The sequence below is a fragment of the Apodemus sylvaticus genome, chromosome 1, assembly GCF_947179515.1.
Source record: "Apodemus sylvaticus chromosome 1, mApoSyl1.1, whole genome shotgun sequence".
In the NCBI taxonomy this organism is placed as follows: domain Eukaryota; kingdom Metazoa; phylum Chordata; class Mammalia; order Rodentia; family Muridae; genus Apodemus; species Apodemus sylvaticus.
Window position 1 is genome coordinate 77,422,198 of NC_067472.1, and position 16,060 is coordinate 77,438,257.

The following is a 16,060-nucleotide window of genomic DNA, read 5'->3' on the forward strand; positions in this document are numbered from 1 at the left end:
TGTAAGATGGTAAATAGAGAGAGTCTCTAAAAATTCACACAGAGGACACAGTTTGTTTTATTGCTCAACCACCCAAAACTAGTTCAGGTCAGGCTGGCCCCTACCAGTGCATCGAGTTACGACTGGAGTATGATTGAAGGGAAACATGGATAATGCTTGGTGGTTGTTAAGGGAAGGAGACATTTCATTCCATTGTTTGCAGGGAACTGTCTGTGTAGCTCAACACAGGCAGGGGTCCTAGGTCCCCAGGTGCATTGTTAGTAGCAGACACATGTGCACATAGTACGTGTGTTGTTGGAAGAAGGCTGTGTGCTCATCCCAGGCACAGTGAAGTCCCAGGATGCTCAGCGGCCGCTGTGCCTGCCCTCCTCATCCCTATCCCCAGTTCTCTCTCCCCCAGTCTCGAGCAACCACTAAATCTTTCTGTTCCTGGGCATCTGCACATTCTGTGAACAGCAGACTACATGCAGCCTCTTGTGTCTGGTTTCCCTCATGTAGCTCAACAGTTCCAAGGTTCCTTTAGGTCTGAGCTTTGACCAGTGAGTTTGATTCCACCTCAGGAGCGGGTAACATTTCCATGAGCTCTGAATTGGGAGGAGTTGCAGGGTGACCCTGGGTCAGGCTGGATTGCCACTTTCATTGTTTCTGAATGGTCAGGGTAGCAATTTTGTTTCAGAATACTTGGTCTCAGAAGCATCATTAGGTGTGGGGTAGGCCAGGCTGCCGCCGGCCTTTTCTGGGAGCTTGGCTCTAGAGGCTGCAACAGCTCCCAGCTGCAGCTCTTCCAGGGCGGGCTGGAGGGTGGAGCTGGCTTTAGGCCAGGAAAGGCTGTGCTGGTGGATAACAGTCCAGCATCTCTGTCTCCTCCAGATGCAGGAAAAAGCCAAGGAGATCTACATGACCTTCCTGTCCAATAAGGCCTCTTCGCAAGTCAACGTGGAGGGGCAGTCTCGGCTCACTGAAAAGATTCTGGAAGAACCACACCCTCTGATGTTCCAAAAGCTCCAGGACCAGGTAATGTGACCTCGTCGCCAGTGTCTTGATCTGAAAAGCTATGTATGTTCACTCCAGGCCTGGGAGAATTCTTCAGGGAAATGCCACATTCCCCAGGGAATACCTCATCCAGCTGTGCAGGCCAGGTTACGGAGGAGGCCTGACTGAGGAAGGTTGGGGAACCCCAGGTTCTGAATTTGGACTATGCTGACTCTTATTTTATGCACCATTTGAACTACTGGGGTTCGCAGCCATTTCCACCCAGATGGGGTGGGAGGCTGGGCCTGTCTGAGGGAAGCCGGGGAAAGAAACATGAAGGGAGGGGCAGTTAGGGAGCTCCACAAAGAGTGGCAGGGAATCCAAGACTGGTTTTGTTCAAATGAACGGACTTTTTTACTGCCGGTGGCCCAAAGCTGTAAGTAAATTTATAACGTGGCCCCTCAGTCACAACGGCGAAGTGAAAATTTTGCAGAATATTCCACTTAGAACCAGAAGAGGTAAGTTTTAAAATGGACATGTTAAAGAGGTAAACCTTAAGTTTTCTGGCAGAATTTCTTATGAGGAATGTTCAATAAATGTCACTAGACGAAAGGGACATGACCTGATATTCAGACCCGAGTTTATATGTGTGTGTGCACATCTGTACTCCTGTTAGATGTGAGACGGGCTCTGGCTGGGCTAAGCTTGCACCTCTACCTTGAAGGCAGACTGAGCCTGAGAGACTCGAAGGAATGTGGAACAGCTGTGGAAGGCAGAAAGAAACGGTTCTGGAAATAGCTGTGAGGATTCAAAGTAGCAGGAGAGCTGCTACTTTGTAGCGTTTTTGTGCACCTTTGAGGTGTTTTTGTGCAGACACCTAAAGACCTTCCTCACTGCCTGCCCTGAGGAGACCATTCACACACAGGCCTCCAACTTGAACAAACCAGTCACTTGAAGGGTGTGTTAAAGCTGATGGTTCACTCTCTCCCAAGGCCAACTTTTCAGAACTGTAGGTCATATATGGTGTGGAAACACTTCCCCATGTTCTTAGGGAAGGTTGTCTTTGCAGGGTTCAGGCTATCCACTGTGGAAACCGTGTTGTCAGCGTGTTGGATGAGCATTTGCTTTTGTGGAGGGGCTTTTTGATCACCTGGTGCATAGAGCCTAGAACAGCTTTCCTGAACCTGTGGGCCAAGACCCCTGTGGGGATCGCACATCAGATCTCCTGTGCATCAGATATTTATGTTACGATTTATAACAGTAGCAAAATTATAGTTATGAAGTAGCAATGAAATAATTTTATAGTGGAAGTTACCACAACCTGGGGATCTGTATTAAAAGGTCACAGCTTTAGGAAGGTTGAAAACCACTGGGCCGCAGGATGTCCCAGCATCCCAGAGGCTCCATCTTTGCTCCTCATCTGATAGAAAACAAAACACCCAGGCAGAAACATGAGCAGAAGTACTTCGAGAACAGTTTCCAACTGACACAGTGGGGAATGTAGATCCCACGTAAATTCTGAATAAAATTTGGGTGTTGAGGGAACTCTGTCTGGGTCTCTGGGGAGACTTATCAAGGGCCTTCTGCAGGAGTGATTTTGAGTAATAGGCATAGATTTGGGAGAGAGAGGGAAAAAGAAAAGGCAGTTTTTGTGACTGTAGACACATGGGAGCATCTGTCTATTCTGGCCCTCAGGATCTTCTAAAAGGTTCCCATGGATGCTTTCAAGTACATCCGGTGTTGAGAGGTTTGCCAACTACTAGGTTCTAGGTTACCTGCAGTAACATTGGCCAATCTGTCCTGAGAACTGTTGTCTCACTTGGCATGTCTTATCCTGGTTTTGTTGACCACCGAAACATGGCTCAAGGAGTCGTGGTGGCTCCTTAGTTGAAGTCACTCAGAAAAACCATGGGCACTCTGCTGCATGCCTCCCCTCATAGCCTTCACCCATCTTCCCATTCCAGGGCAGTTTCTGCTGGGCAGAGGCCATGGTGTCCTTGGGACAGGGATCATGTGGACACAGACACTTGCTCTGTGGGCTTACAGAGACCAAGGTGGAAATGAGCTGGGAGGGCCTGGTAGGACTTCACACAGTGGCTTGCATACAGTGACGAAGATCCCCACAAGACATCAAAATAGAGGCGTCTGCTGTGATCTGCACACAGCCTAGACAGTGCCTGCTGGGGCAGAGGGACGTCTGGCGCAGAAAGGAGACACACAGCAGACAGGATGAGGGGTTTTGTTTTGCTTTGTTTTTTGAGTGACACCACAGTTGTTATTCAGAGACATAGTCTGGCCTCTAACTCACACTCCATTCTTCTGCCTCCCAAATGCCGAGGTCACAGGTGTGTGTCACCACACCTGGCTGAGTGACAAAAGTTTTAAAAATACCTTTAATCTACCTGATAGCAAAAGGCACTTGGAAACAAAACTATGCTGAAGGCCGCCCCCGTGATTTCACCTGGAGATAGCCACTAGGCAACATCCCAGTTCTACCTGCCCATCTTTCGTGTTCTATAAATAACACATGTGACCCACACTCGTCACCAATGCGGTTCAGAGTTTGACTGTAAAGGAAGTGCTTTTATATCCTGTTGTGAAGCACTGTTCAGACAGAGAGAGAGAGAGAGAGAGAGAGAGAGAGAGAGAGAGACAGACAGACAGACAGACAGACAGACAGACAGACAGACAGACAGAAGGCATAGGTGGGTGGAAGAGAAAAAGTTGCAACCATTCCCTCTCTTGGTATCTCTGGAGACTGGGTGCAGGAACTCGTGTGATCCGCACAACTTCTGCTGAAGATCTTCTGTCACGTAGTATTGGATGGTGTATAACCTATACATCTTTCCACAAGGTTCCTCCGTAGGTGACTTACCCATCCTACTGTGTCTGTAGTTACATTATAGTTCTTAGGGAACTGTGACAGGAAAGGAAACCTTTATTTCCCCCTGTGAATTCGTGGCACAGCCTACTTGTGCAGTGTTTGCTGGTTTCCTGGAGGGGGAGTAGTGAAAGCACCAGGGTTTGGATTCCTGTTGGAAACCTCTGTCTGTCTGTCTGTCTGTCTGTCTGTTGGGGACTTAGACACAAAGGGGCTCAGCGTCACCTGCAGCCTTTGCTCCACAAAGCTCCTTAAGAACCCTGCTTTTTTTAAGGGATGGACAATAAATTAGAGAGAAACATGATGGAGACCCCAAGATTTGTGTGTGTGTGTGTGTGTGTGTTGCATATAGAGGACAGAGGTCAACATTGTGTGCCTTCCTCAGTTGCTTCCCACCTCATTTTTTTTAGAGTCTCCTCATTGGTCTAGAGCCCATGGCTTTAACCAGCCTGGCTTTCCAGGGACTCCTCTGCCTTTTCTTCTCCAGTACTGGGTCACAGACATGTATCATCATGACAAACTTTTACGTGGGTGCTGGGAATCAGAACTCAGGTCCTCATGCTTGTCCGACAGTCACTTTGCTGACTGAACCACCTCCCCAGGTCTCATTGAGCCTCATTCACAGCCCCAGATGACCGCCATGTGGCTTACAGTAGACCTACCTGAACAGGCTACCAACTTCTGCTTTCAGTCATCATCACCAGAAAAGCTTTGGGCGGCCCAGCCACTCACAATGCGGCCTTATTCTGCGGTGCTAAGGGGAGGCTGCTGAGGCAGCGGGGCTTTTGTGAGATGCAGCTGGAGCCTAAAGCACAGCAAACCTGGAGCTCAGATTAGATGGCCCCGCATCCTTACGCCCTTAAAAGAGCCCCTTAGGTGCTCTACTCAGGTCCTGCTAACTCTCGGGATGTACACTGGTCAAGCAGGTTTTTTAGTTCAGAGCAGATTTGAAGCAAAGTACTGGCAGGAGCTGGATGGCAGAAAGTATGTAACAACAGGGGAGGGAGCAGACAACGGTACTGAAACTTAACCACAGCACAGCGATCTGGGGCTGGAACACGCGGGGCCCATGTTCCCACACGCGGCAGGAGAGGCTTCTCTGTACTACAGGATGCTGACTCGATTGGTGAACTAACAACACTCACAAGACATCAAGCAAAAGCCAGTGATGGTCAGTATAGTGTGTGAAGGGTGCACTGGGCGTGTTAGCAAGCACGTTAGCAAAAGCCAGAGGAATTAGGGGCTTGTCGCTCTTATCTAGGAAGGTTCCCCTGTGGAATAAGAGGAGAGATGATTTCCTGATATAATTTATAGGTTTGGTCTGTCTGTATGCCCAGTGGTGATAGAAGCTGTACCGTGTGCGTCTCTTGGGCACTGTAGTCTAGAGTCGGAGGCTGAGCTGCATGGGAGGCAATGAGGGAGGCAGGAGCAGGAGGGAAGGTGGCTCCTTTCAGTTACTTCAGTGACTATGCTAAGAGCTATTTGTGCTGCAAGGAAATCAGATCCCGTCCATCCACAAGGACAGAGAAAGATGCTAAGAAGGAAACACAACAGCCATCAGTGAGTGTAGAACGTGGTGCGAGGCCGAGGGATGGGTGGGGGGGGGGGCGCTCCTAGGCTCTCTGGGTCCCTGCAGAAGCCAGAGCCCTGAAAGACAGCAGGTGCTGCAAGAGGAGACCTTGGAGGCGAGGCCAGCGCCAAGGCTGGTGTTGTTGTGTGTCAGGAAGGTCAGTGTCCCTACTAAGTGATGGCTAGGGGAGCTTGTTGGATCCTGGGGCTGTGGTGCCAGTTTAACTGAGGGATTTTGAAATTTAGTGTTTGTTTGTTTGTTTGTTTGTTTGTTTGTTTGTTTGTTTTTGCTTTTTGAGACAGGGTCTCTCTGTGTAGCCTTGACCGTCCTGGAACTCACTCTGTAGATCTGCCCGCCTCTGCCTCCCAAGTGCTGGGAGGACAGGTGTGTGCCATACTGCCAGGCTGAAATTTAGCTTTTTATCAGGTAGGTCAGTTGTACTAGTGTGTTTGCTCTTGAAAGTTGGGCTGATTGGCCCCGATGCCCAGCCCTGACTATCCTGCCTTTTCCTCGCTGGGCTCGAGAGAGCAGATGACTCAGTGAGGAGCCGCCTCTATCATTGAGGGTCAACTGTTGGCCTTGGCCTTCTAACCATGGCTTACCATTGGCTCTTGGCCTGAGTTCCAGTCCTCCACCCCACTCCCTGTCTCAGCCTGTCACTTCCTGGATGTTGGACTCAGAGTCATGGTAATGGTCACTGTGTGGTAAATTGGCTCTTGATATCAAAAGAGGGCTCCATCCTGCCTCAGACCCCACATGGGTTCTGTTTCTTAGTGTGGCCCTGGGTTCACTCTAGCTCCCCTGTTTCTCCACACAGGACCTCAATCTGTGCTTTCCTGCACCACCATGGTCCCTCTGTCTGGGCCTCACTTGGCAATCAGATCCAGGGTGTAGCCTGTCTGTTTACCGGTCCTCCTGACATGCTCTTCCAAGGATCAAACGTTGTCTAGAAATCAGCAGTTTCCAGGGAAGCCTGAATTTTTGTTCCAATGAAAACAAAAGGTTTCCTCACGTCTATGTGGTCAGACACGTTTGGCAGGATGGGGCATGAAGGCCGTTCTCTGAAGGACTTTCAGATCGACCCTATGACTTTAAGATAGCGGGTAGGCTGGGAGGGACATATGGAGAAGCAGCAGAGAAGCCCTAGACTCCAAGTCATGGCAGACGTGCAGGACAATCATTAAACTTTGAACTTGAGTTTTACAGGCTCAGGGGAAGACTGGATAGCCCACACTGAGGGAGTATATTTTGCCTCATGAAGAGGGTCTTTTTGACTCTATCTCTGGTCTTCTTGGAGTTCTGATCCTACCCTCGGTGCGTTCACCATCCCTAGTGGCCTGTCTGTGAACTAAAGTGCTGTCCAGATCGACGAAACCTTTCTAGTGGCCTGCTCATGACTAAGGGCAGGGTCTGCAGCCTCTGCCTGTCACCCTGAGAGCTCCTGGGTGCTCTCCACCCCTTCTGCAGAAGACAGAAGAGGGTCTCCATTCACAGGGTGGGCACATCAGCTTGCCAAACCCATTAAATCACCTGAGAGATGTAGGGAGAGGCTTCCTTTCCTCTCAGTTCTATATTCACACAGCCAGTAATCAGTTCTGTAATCTAGGTCCAAGGAAGGGGGGAGGCAGAGACAGAGAGACAGAGTGGGGGGAGGGGAAGGAATGTTCTAGAATGGCAAGTCCTATTACCAAACTTTATGTTACATTAAAGAATTTACATTTTTCCTCCTTATGTGGGTTGAAGTAACCTACAAAAGAAGGGAGGTGGGTATTTCATTGAGTTCTTCTAATGTACTTGATTCTGAGTGATCAAATATTTATCAAGCTCAAAATGCAGTGGACGGAGGCAGGGGATTAACCTGGAGTGGCCATGGTTCTGAGGCTGAGTGCTTCTAGGGGAGTCCTTCCCTCCCTCGAGCAGTCTGTTGGGTACTGCAAAGGTGGCTTTCCCCCTTGCTGCTCTGTCGCAGCTCCGAGCTCCAGGATTTGAAGAAGCATGGTGGGTGATGTTGGGCCCCTGCCCTGAAAGGCAGGCGCAGCAGGGTACCATTGTGCAGGCTCAGGATTTGCCTTCGCTCTTTTCCTCTCAGTCTGGAGCAGGGGATCCCAGGCAACCGGCTAAACAGTAACAGTTTATAGTGTAGGCATGCAGATGTGGGGCCTGCAAACCAGGAGCCTTGCTAAGCTGCATCTGCCCTGGCCAAAAAAAAAAAAAAAAAAAAAAAATGCCGGGAAGCAGCCCAGCTGCCTACTCACGGTTTTCTGCTTTGCTGCCTGCCTGCCGGGGACAGGTCTTCTCACGCTCAAGGGCCTTCTTCCTCTTCCTCCCCCTGGGCTGTTTCCATTTTCTCCTCTTTCCTGCAGACGTCTAGGATTCTGACCATGTTGTTTAGGTCCAGGTCAGCCTTGCCTGTCGGAGGCCTGGTCTTCTAGAGCAAACTAAGGTCTCAGGGCCAGCTGCTTTCTTCTTGAGTTGAGGCTTGCACATAGACCGTGCACTGCAGGTCTTCAGAACTGTGAGGGGCTCACGTCTGTGTTTCTGTCTGAGCAGTTTCCTAGTCGGTCAGTCTCATACGTTTTCAAACAGCAAACACTTCTTGCATATCTAGGAGACTAGGAATCTGAGCTCAGCCATGGGAGAGTCGGGGTCCTGAGGAAGGGCCTGGAAGAGGAACTTGCCGTAGTTCCAGCTTCTGGTCAGTTGCTTGCTTGTCACCTTTGGAACTCGTAGGCTGTGTCCATGTCATTCCTGTCTCTGTCACTGTTGTCACACACTTCCTTCTTTCTAGTCTCTCTGTGTGTCCTGCCTCTTTGGATCTGGGTCCCCCTACCCTGTAGGATGATTTCAACTTCATAGATATCACCAGATCTGTTTCCAAATAAAGTCGCATTTTGAGGTTCTAGGTAGATATACATTTTTGAAGACACTACCAACCTGTTGCCTTTACGACTATTCCTTTCCCTCTGACATATTTGGTATCATGGGTTAAAATTCAGTACATTTTGAAATTAAATATTCAATTGCTTAATGTTTATGGGCAAGTTTCTATGTTTAACTTTTTGCAAATCTTATTTCTCTGTTTCTCTGCACCTCTCTCTGTCTCTGTCTCTCGTCTGTCTCTATCTCTGTCTCTGTCTCTCTGTCTCTTTGTCTCTCTCTCTCTGCCTCTGTCTCTATCTCTCTCTCTCTCTCTCTCTCTCTCTCTCTCTCTCTCTCTCTCTCTCTCTCTCTCGTTTTCCCATGTAAATGAAAGGCTGATCTGGAACATGCGTGGCCCAGGCTGGTCTTGAACTTGTGATCCTCCTGCCTCTGCATTCCAAAAATGCAGACCATTTTAAAGAAATGTAGACCATTTTTTTTCAGTTGTTTCTTTAAACATTTACTTATTTATTCGAGGGGCAGGGAGCACACGTGCCACAGTGCACACATTAGAGCTGGGACAGCTCGGGAGCCTGGGTTCTCTCCTACCCTGTGGGATGGCAGCAGCGTGCCGTCAGGCTATCGGGCTTGCGTGTCACGTGTCTTTACCATCTGAAACCTCTCACTGGCTCCCAGACCTTATTTTTAATGACTGCATGGTGTTCCGTTGCACGAGGGTCATGCAGCAGGTTAGGTGGGATGGCGGAGAGGCCACCTGCCAGGCTTTGCCTCCCATCTGTCCCTTATGGGCTGTCTTGTGTCCTTCTCCTGTCCTGCTTCATATGTGGAAATTCTCACTTACTGTCAGTGTCTGGAGACGGGCTAAGAAAGGATAATTAGGTTAAATGAGTGGGCCCTGATCCAAAGTGACAAGGTTTTTTTTTAAGTAGTGTGTATGTGTGCATGTGTGTTCTCTGTATATGTGTGCACGTGTGTGGGTGCATATGTGTTGTGTCTGTGTGTGAAAGAGACAATATGCATGTGGTGGTCAGAGGACAACTGTGAGGAGTTGTTTCTCTCCTTCCACGTTTATGTGGATTCTGGAAATCAAATTTTACTTACCAGGCTCCCACAACAAATTACCCTCATCTGAACTTCACCTGCTGAGCCATCCTGTGGACCCCTGATGTGTGTTCTTATAAGACATACACCAGAGATGGCCTTGTGACACAGAGAGACACCCTGGAAGAAATTAGCCCGCTGGTAGCTTGACCTCAGAATCTGGCCTCTGGAACTATGAGGGAAAGTTGTCTATGGTTCTGTTTTGCCAGATAGAGCGGGAGCAGCCCTTGCCATCCACAAGGCCCTGTTTTCCTCCTCAGTGAAACCACAGTCCCCGGGGCCTTGCAATAGTGTCATGGGAGCATGTTCTATCAGATGCCTGGAGTGTGTGGTCACAGACCTCTCAGCAATGTTGGTCTTCGCCTGAATGTCTGCAGAACATGTGGGAAACATATGCAAGGCTTCGCCCTGGCTTCTGCCCTGTGGTGGTCAGTGGCTTCGGAAGGATTCATAGTTTCTGCATGCGCTGACACCTTGTTGCACGTCACCCCTGAGGGGCTCTATGGTGGACATTCCCAGGGCCACACCCTCTTATGCTCATGATTTGCCAGCAGCAGTGAGAAGCTGCCAGCAGCAGTGAGAAGCTGCTCCCTGGATCTCATGCAGAGCCATGGGGCTGTGGACATGCAGGAAGATGAGGTCTTCCTGGGCCTGCTGCCCGCAGTTGCTTCCCAGACCCCCTGGCACCTAGAGGTGACGAGAGCCAGACATCTGGAAACCACAGCCTAAGGACTTCGGTGCTGGCTGGGCATTTCACACCTGCACTCCACAGGGAATGGCCCTGTGCCCTTGATAAATTTTGTGGCTAGGGCAGCAAGATGACTCAGTAGGTTGGAGCACTTGTGACACAAACTTAAGTTGGATCCTTGGATCCTGTGGTAGGAGAGCTGGTTCCCAGAGTTGCCCTCTGATGTGGGTCCATGCACCCCCCATACTCACGTCTCCTCCACCCAAACCCACAATAATGAGACAAACACTTCATTGTGAGTTACTGCGTGGGTGCTGGGAGTCGAACCTGGGTCCTCCGCAAGAGCAACACGTGCTCTTAACTGCGGAGCCACCTCTCCAGCCCATTCGTACTTTTTAAAAGAAAAGTGAAATAGTTTACATCCAAGAGCTGAGTTGGCAGAAGCGAGCAGAGCCTCTGAGTGCCATCTCCCAATGAAGCGGGAGTCCGGGTTCAGTCTCCCACCTCCGCACCGCCCGGGTGCCCCACCACACCCCTTCTCTTCTCTCTGAGCTGTGAGCCTCAGAGTCACAGAAGGCAAACAGGATACTCCTCTCCCACCCACAGAGGCTTCAGATGAGAGGCCCTGCCCCTGCTCCTGGTGCTGGTTGGGTTTGTCACGGACCTGAGGAAGTGACAGGGATGGGGGCGGTGTACAGGGCTGCGGGGGTGGGGGGGAACCTGGGGGAAGTGACGGGGGCACAGACTGCATGCCAGGAAAGGCCTTCATAGAGCTGACTCCACTGGGTACTGCTGGAGCATCCGTCTGGAGTCTGAGCCAGGTGGGCCCATATAAGATCCCCTTGGGGGTCCATGAACTTGAAAGGCTGAAGGATGCCCAGTGGTCAAGGAGGTGAGACCTGCTCGGCGCGTTTGTGGGAACCCTAGCGAGGAGAGTGGCGTCTCTTATCCTCACCCTGCTGCTGATTTTTTTTTTTTTAATTTGGGAGGTGTTATATTTTCTTAAAAAGTGATGTGTCCAGACTTTAGCGAATTATACTCACTACTTAAAGATAACAACATTGATACTAAATAGGTAAACTACTCCAGAGCTTGGGTGAGACAGGAATGTCTCCAGGGGACTGGCGGGCACAGTGGGGTGGCAGGCACAGGTTGAACAGTTTACCGGCAGCCCAACGTACCTAAAGTTTCCTGGGTCATGGTCTCAGCAGAATGGGTGATTTGGGTCTCCAGCAGCTCTCTTGGAAGCATGAAGGTGAAAGATAAAAGGCTTCCATCATTTCTGGAGGAAACTCCTATCTCCCAAGCAGCTATCCCAAGGCCCCAGTACACGTGTGTGCTGGGGAAAACACACTTAAAAGATGCCAGGATTTTACCACCTCCATGACAATCCTGCCTGACAGCGAGTAGCATCTTGGGACTTTTCACTCAGCCAGACATGAGCTAGTGCTGTCCTGGGAGGCACCCCGGTGTGCCTTGTGGCCCTTTGATATGAGGGAAAGAGAGACAGAGATAGTGACAAGGAAAGAGACTATGTCTTGAAAAGGTGATTGTCTACGGCAGGTGGGAGCGCCCCCTTCCTTCCTCCCTTTCTCTGTTGTAGGAGTAGGAAGCAGGAGTGGACCTGGGATCCAGGGGGTGTGGCCCAAAGACAGGAGGCTTCTGTGGGATACAGCCCTTGGAGCACACGCCAGGAGGTGCAGCTCTGTCTAGCCCCAAGGACTTGGGCTCTGTCAGGGGTCCCGCTCAGCCCTGATGTACCTCAGAATCTTTCTAGAGACTCTTTCTAGAGACCTCACTGCTTTCTAGAGACCTCAACCTGTGTGGTTTTGCAGGGGTCTCTGCTGCTGACTTCCATTCTGTGTAACTGAGACCTGGTCCTGTGGCTTCTGACAGAGACTGTGCATAAGACACACTCCACTTTGTCTCTCGGCCTGGTAACAGGTTTGAGGTCTCCTAAACCAAATTTACTGGGTTTATTTATTTATTTAGTCTCAAGACAGGGTTCCACTCTGTAGTCCTGGCTGTCTCAGAACTTGGCTCTGTAGACCAGACTGATTTATCTGACCTCACTAGATCTATCTAACTAGGTCTAAATAGTAAGTTTTAAAATGATTTATTTTTTTCAAGACAAGGTCTCATGTAGCTCAGGCTAGACTCACACTCGCTATGTAGCTGAGGCTGAACTAGAACTCCCGAGTGCTGGAATTACTGGCCAGAGAGCATTCTTAAAGGGCCATTTGAGGCAAAGGTATGACTCAGGTTGTAGGCATCTATACTTCTGTGGGGAAAAAAAAGAGATGTATTTGTACATGTGATTCTCTAATCAATAGCATCCATTGAGATGATTACATGATGATCAGTAATGTACAGGAAGTCTGCCTTGCCCAGCACAGCCCTACCCCGTGCTGTTACTGTTGTCCTTCTCATGTCATTCTTGTCTGTGTGTGCCCTCGTGATGTGTCTGTCGGTGTGGGCAGGTGCATGCCGTGGCATGTGGGCGGAGGCTGGAGGACAACTTTTGGGGGTCAGTTCTCTCTCTTTCTACTGTGGGTTTTGGGGATCGAACTCAGGTCATCAGGCTTGCACGGCAAGTGCTTTTACCTGCTGAGCCATCTCTCGGGTCCTACACTAGCACGGGTGTGTGTGTGTGTGTGTGTATGTGTGTACGTGCTATTCTTTGGCTCACGGTAGGTATCTGACAGGGTGATTTGTGGTCTGCGCTGGCGGTGACCATCAGATGTCTTCTTGCTCCTCTTTAGATCTTCAACCTGATGAAATATGATAGCTACAGCCGCTTCTTGAAGTCTGATTTGTTTCTGAAGTCCAAGCGCCCCGAGGAAGAGGAAGAGGAGCCTCCGGACCCTCAAACTGCCGCGAAGCGAGCCTCCAGAATTTACAACACATGATCGGAGCCCTTCACCCCGACAGAGCGGAGGGACGGACTCTCAGATTGTACAGGGTGTCGTTGCTTTGTTGTGTTTGAGGGCTGGAGTGTGCGAGGCCTTCCCTCGAGATGTGTGCATTTTATTAATTGAACAGCAGCCTCTGCATGATGCTAATCTTCCATTAAAAACAACAGTAGCTTTGAAGTTTTAGTTCACAAAACACATGAGATTCCTCCAACACTGGATACTCAGAGCCTTTTAATCGTAATTAAAGTTTTCTTTTTTTTCTTTTCTTTTCTTTTTTTCTTTTTTTGGTTTTTTCGAGGCAGGGTTTCTCTGTGTAACCCTGGCTGTCCTGGAACTCACTCTGTAGACCAGGCTGGCCCTGGACTCAGAAATCCACCTGCCTCTGCCTCCCAAGTGCTGGGATCAAAGGTGTGTGCGCCGCCACCACCGCCTGGCGTAATTAAAGTTTACAGAGGCTACAGATTAAGCCTTTAGTCGCTCCTACTTTGTAAGCCTTTGTCCTGCCCTTCCTGCCTGGGCTGTGCGCGTCCACAGACCCTCTTGGCTAATGAGCCGAAGCCCCAGTTGGTCTGACAATCATAGGAGTGGTGGGTGTTGTTTGTGGATTGTTTTGGGGTTAAATAGTTCTCGGAAGAAGTTCAGTACTGTCTAAAGCCAATCTCTGACAGCTGCTAATGATCTAGGGGGGTTGCATGGCCATGTTAGCAAAAGGCTGTTATTTCTCATGTGGGGATCCTGAGCCCTTAATCTGTGACATTTCGGGCAACACACATTTAAACATCATCTCCACAGAAACACTGCTTCAGTCAGGAAGAAATCAAAATAGAGATTGTTCAGGGGTGATGGCTGCTCCGGGAGGTGTCCGCTGGGACCTCAACACAAGATATGCGCCGAAGGTGATGTTGATGCGATGTTTACCTGTCCCTTCATCCTCTGAGGGGCAAATCAACCCTGTACCTCCCCATCTGTGAACTCTGGCACTTTCGAGGCTAGGCCGGTCTACATATAAAGAAGCCTGATGCGGCTGGGCAGAGGCTGCGAATAGCCAGTGGGTTTCGGCCACCCTAGGTCACTCTTCTTTCACAGTGGATCCTATTAGGGTACCAGATCAGGCTCAGCTCCCTAGTGTCCACACCACTGGAGGGCATAACACTGCTGCTAGACAGTGTGCTTGCTCCCATCCCTACCCACAAAACAACAAGCCTCCCTTGCTCATCATAAGGCCTCCTGACTCTGTCATCTGCAAAATCTCTTGCCATTGAGGTAACTATGTGACTTATCACTTAAACCAGGACACGTAAGAGACGAGGTGAGGTACATTGTAAAATTATGAAGGTCATGCATGTTGGAATTCCAGCACTTTGGAGGCGAAGGTAGGTGGAGTCCACATCAGTAGACCAGCCTGGTCTACATATAAAGTTCAGGCTAGCCAGAGATACGTAGCGAGAACCTGTCTCACAAAATAATTAAGAGAGATAGCTCAGTGGTTTAAAACATTTGCTGCTTTTTCCAAAGGACCTGGGTTCCATTCCCAACAGCCACAAGGTAGCTCACAACTGTTTATCATTCCAGTTGCAAGGGATCTAATGCCCTCTTCTGGCCTCTGTGAGAACTGCAGGCGCATGGAGCACATAACAAAGTAGGCAAAAAACATTCATACATATAAAATAAAAATAAATCTTTAAAAATAAAAGATAAACATTCAAATAATACAAAAACACAAAGGAAATAAGCATTCAAATAATAAATATTCAAAATTACAAAAATCCAAAGGAATTATGGTGGCCTGACATCTCTGGTATGACCTGATGATGACCCTCTGGTGAACTTACCCTGTGTGGACTCTTTAGTCTGTTGCCTGCTTCCTGTCCTTTCCTCTTGGTCCTGGAGGAGGAAGAGCCTTCGGGCAGCTGTGCCCTGATGGGATTGGAGCAGCCACTGGGCATCTCCTAGTAACCATAAGCCCAGGCTGTTGCACACCCCTCAGGCACACGCCTCCTGTGGGTGTCTCTCTGCCTATCTCTGTAACCTGGGACTGAAGGGAGATACTGAGAGTGACACCTGCTACCAGAGCCTTCTGGTTACCGAAGGTGGAGGAGACCAGTGTATCATAAAGAGTGAAAGTTAACGATGCCGTCCTCCAGCTCCTCCTTTGCTTGGCTGGCCAGGGCGTGCAGGTGGACCCTCTGTGTCACTGAGGGCGCAGGCTGGCATTACTCAGAAGGCCCACCATAGGCAGAGATCGGAGTCGCTGGAGCCTCACGCTGACCTTTCTCTTTATACCACTGGGTTCAGACACTATGTTAGAAGGCACTAAACGGAATAAGAGGAATATAACTGAAGGGAGCCAGCAGGCTGTCCGTGTGAAGAAAGAGAAAGAGCACCTTCCCTCGTGTCCCCTCTCCTCACTTCTAGACTATCAGAATTTACACCAAACTTAGGTACACACAGAATTTTGTACCTGAAAAAGTGGTTGCAATGAGACTGAAATGTAGGGGATCCACGCAGCCAAATAGATGCTTCTATTCAACCCCCCACCTTTATCTCTATGTTTGTCTATTCAGTCCATTCCTCCCCACTTACCCACCCACCCACCCACCCTTTATTTATCCATCCAACACCCAGCCACTCACTCACCCACCGTCATCCCTCCATTCACTCGCCCATCATCCATCCATCCATCCATCCTTCCATCCATCCACTGACTAGAACTGAAACTAGGTCAGCAGTGTGCTGGGGATTGTTAGATGCTAATACTGAAGGTGGCAGGTGGATAAACAGCCGTGACAATTCACACACCATTGAGATCTACAGATGTAGTTCTTCTTATTAAGGTCTAGCAAGGACAACAGGCCAGAAGACAGTTACTATTGGAGAGATTTGGTTGCTCACAGTTCCTAAGAGGAGGGGTGCAGAGTTATGGCTGCACCAGGGTACCATGGGGAGGCAGGACAAGGAGGGTTGGGGAAGGAGCCTTTGTTGTCATTCCTTGGGGAGGGCAAGCAAAGCCAGGATTTTGGGGACTGGCCAATCTGCATATTTTTACTAGGCTC

At 49.6% G+C, this 16,060-nt stretch overlaps 1 protein-coding gene across 1 annotated transcript in view; it reads left to right on the top strand.

The window, feature by feature from the left end:
• Positions 1–13,271, top strand: part of Rgs10 (regulator of G protein signaling 10) — a 34,608-nt gene extending 21,337 nt beyond the window's left edge. Inside the window, exons 4-5 of the mRNA XM_052197484.1 lie at positions 871–1,014; positions 12,855–13,271. Coding sequence (XP_052053444.1) covers positions 871–1,014; positions 12,855–13,001 — 291 coding nt within the window. The 3' untranslated portion in view covers positions 13,002–13,271. The remainder of the gene's footprint in view (positions 1–870; positions 1,015–12,854) is intronic.
• Positions 13,272–16,060: the final 2,789 nt, after the last annotated feature.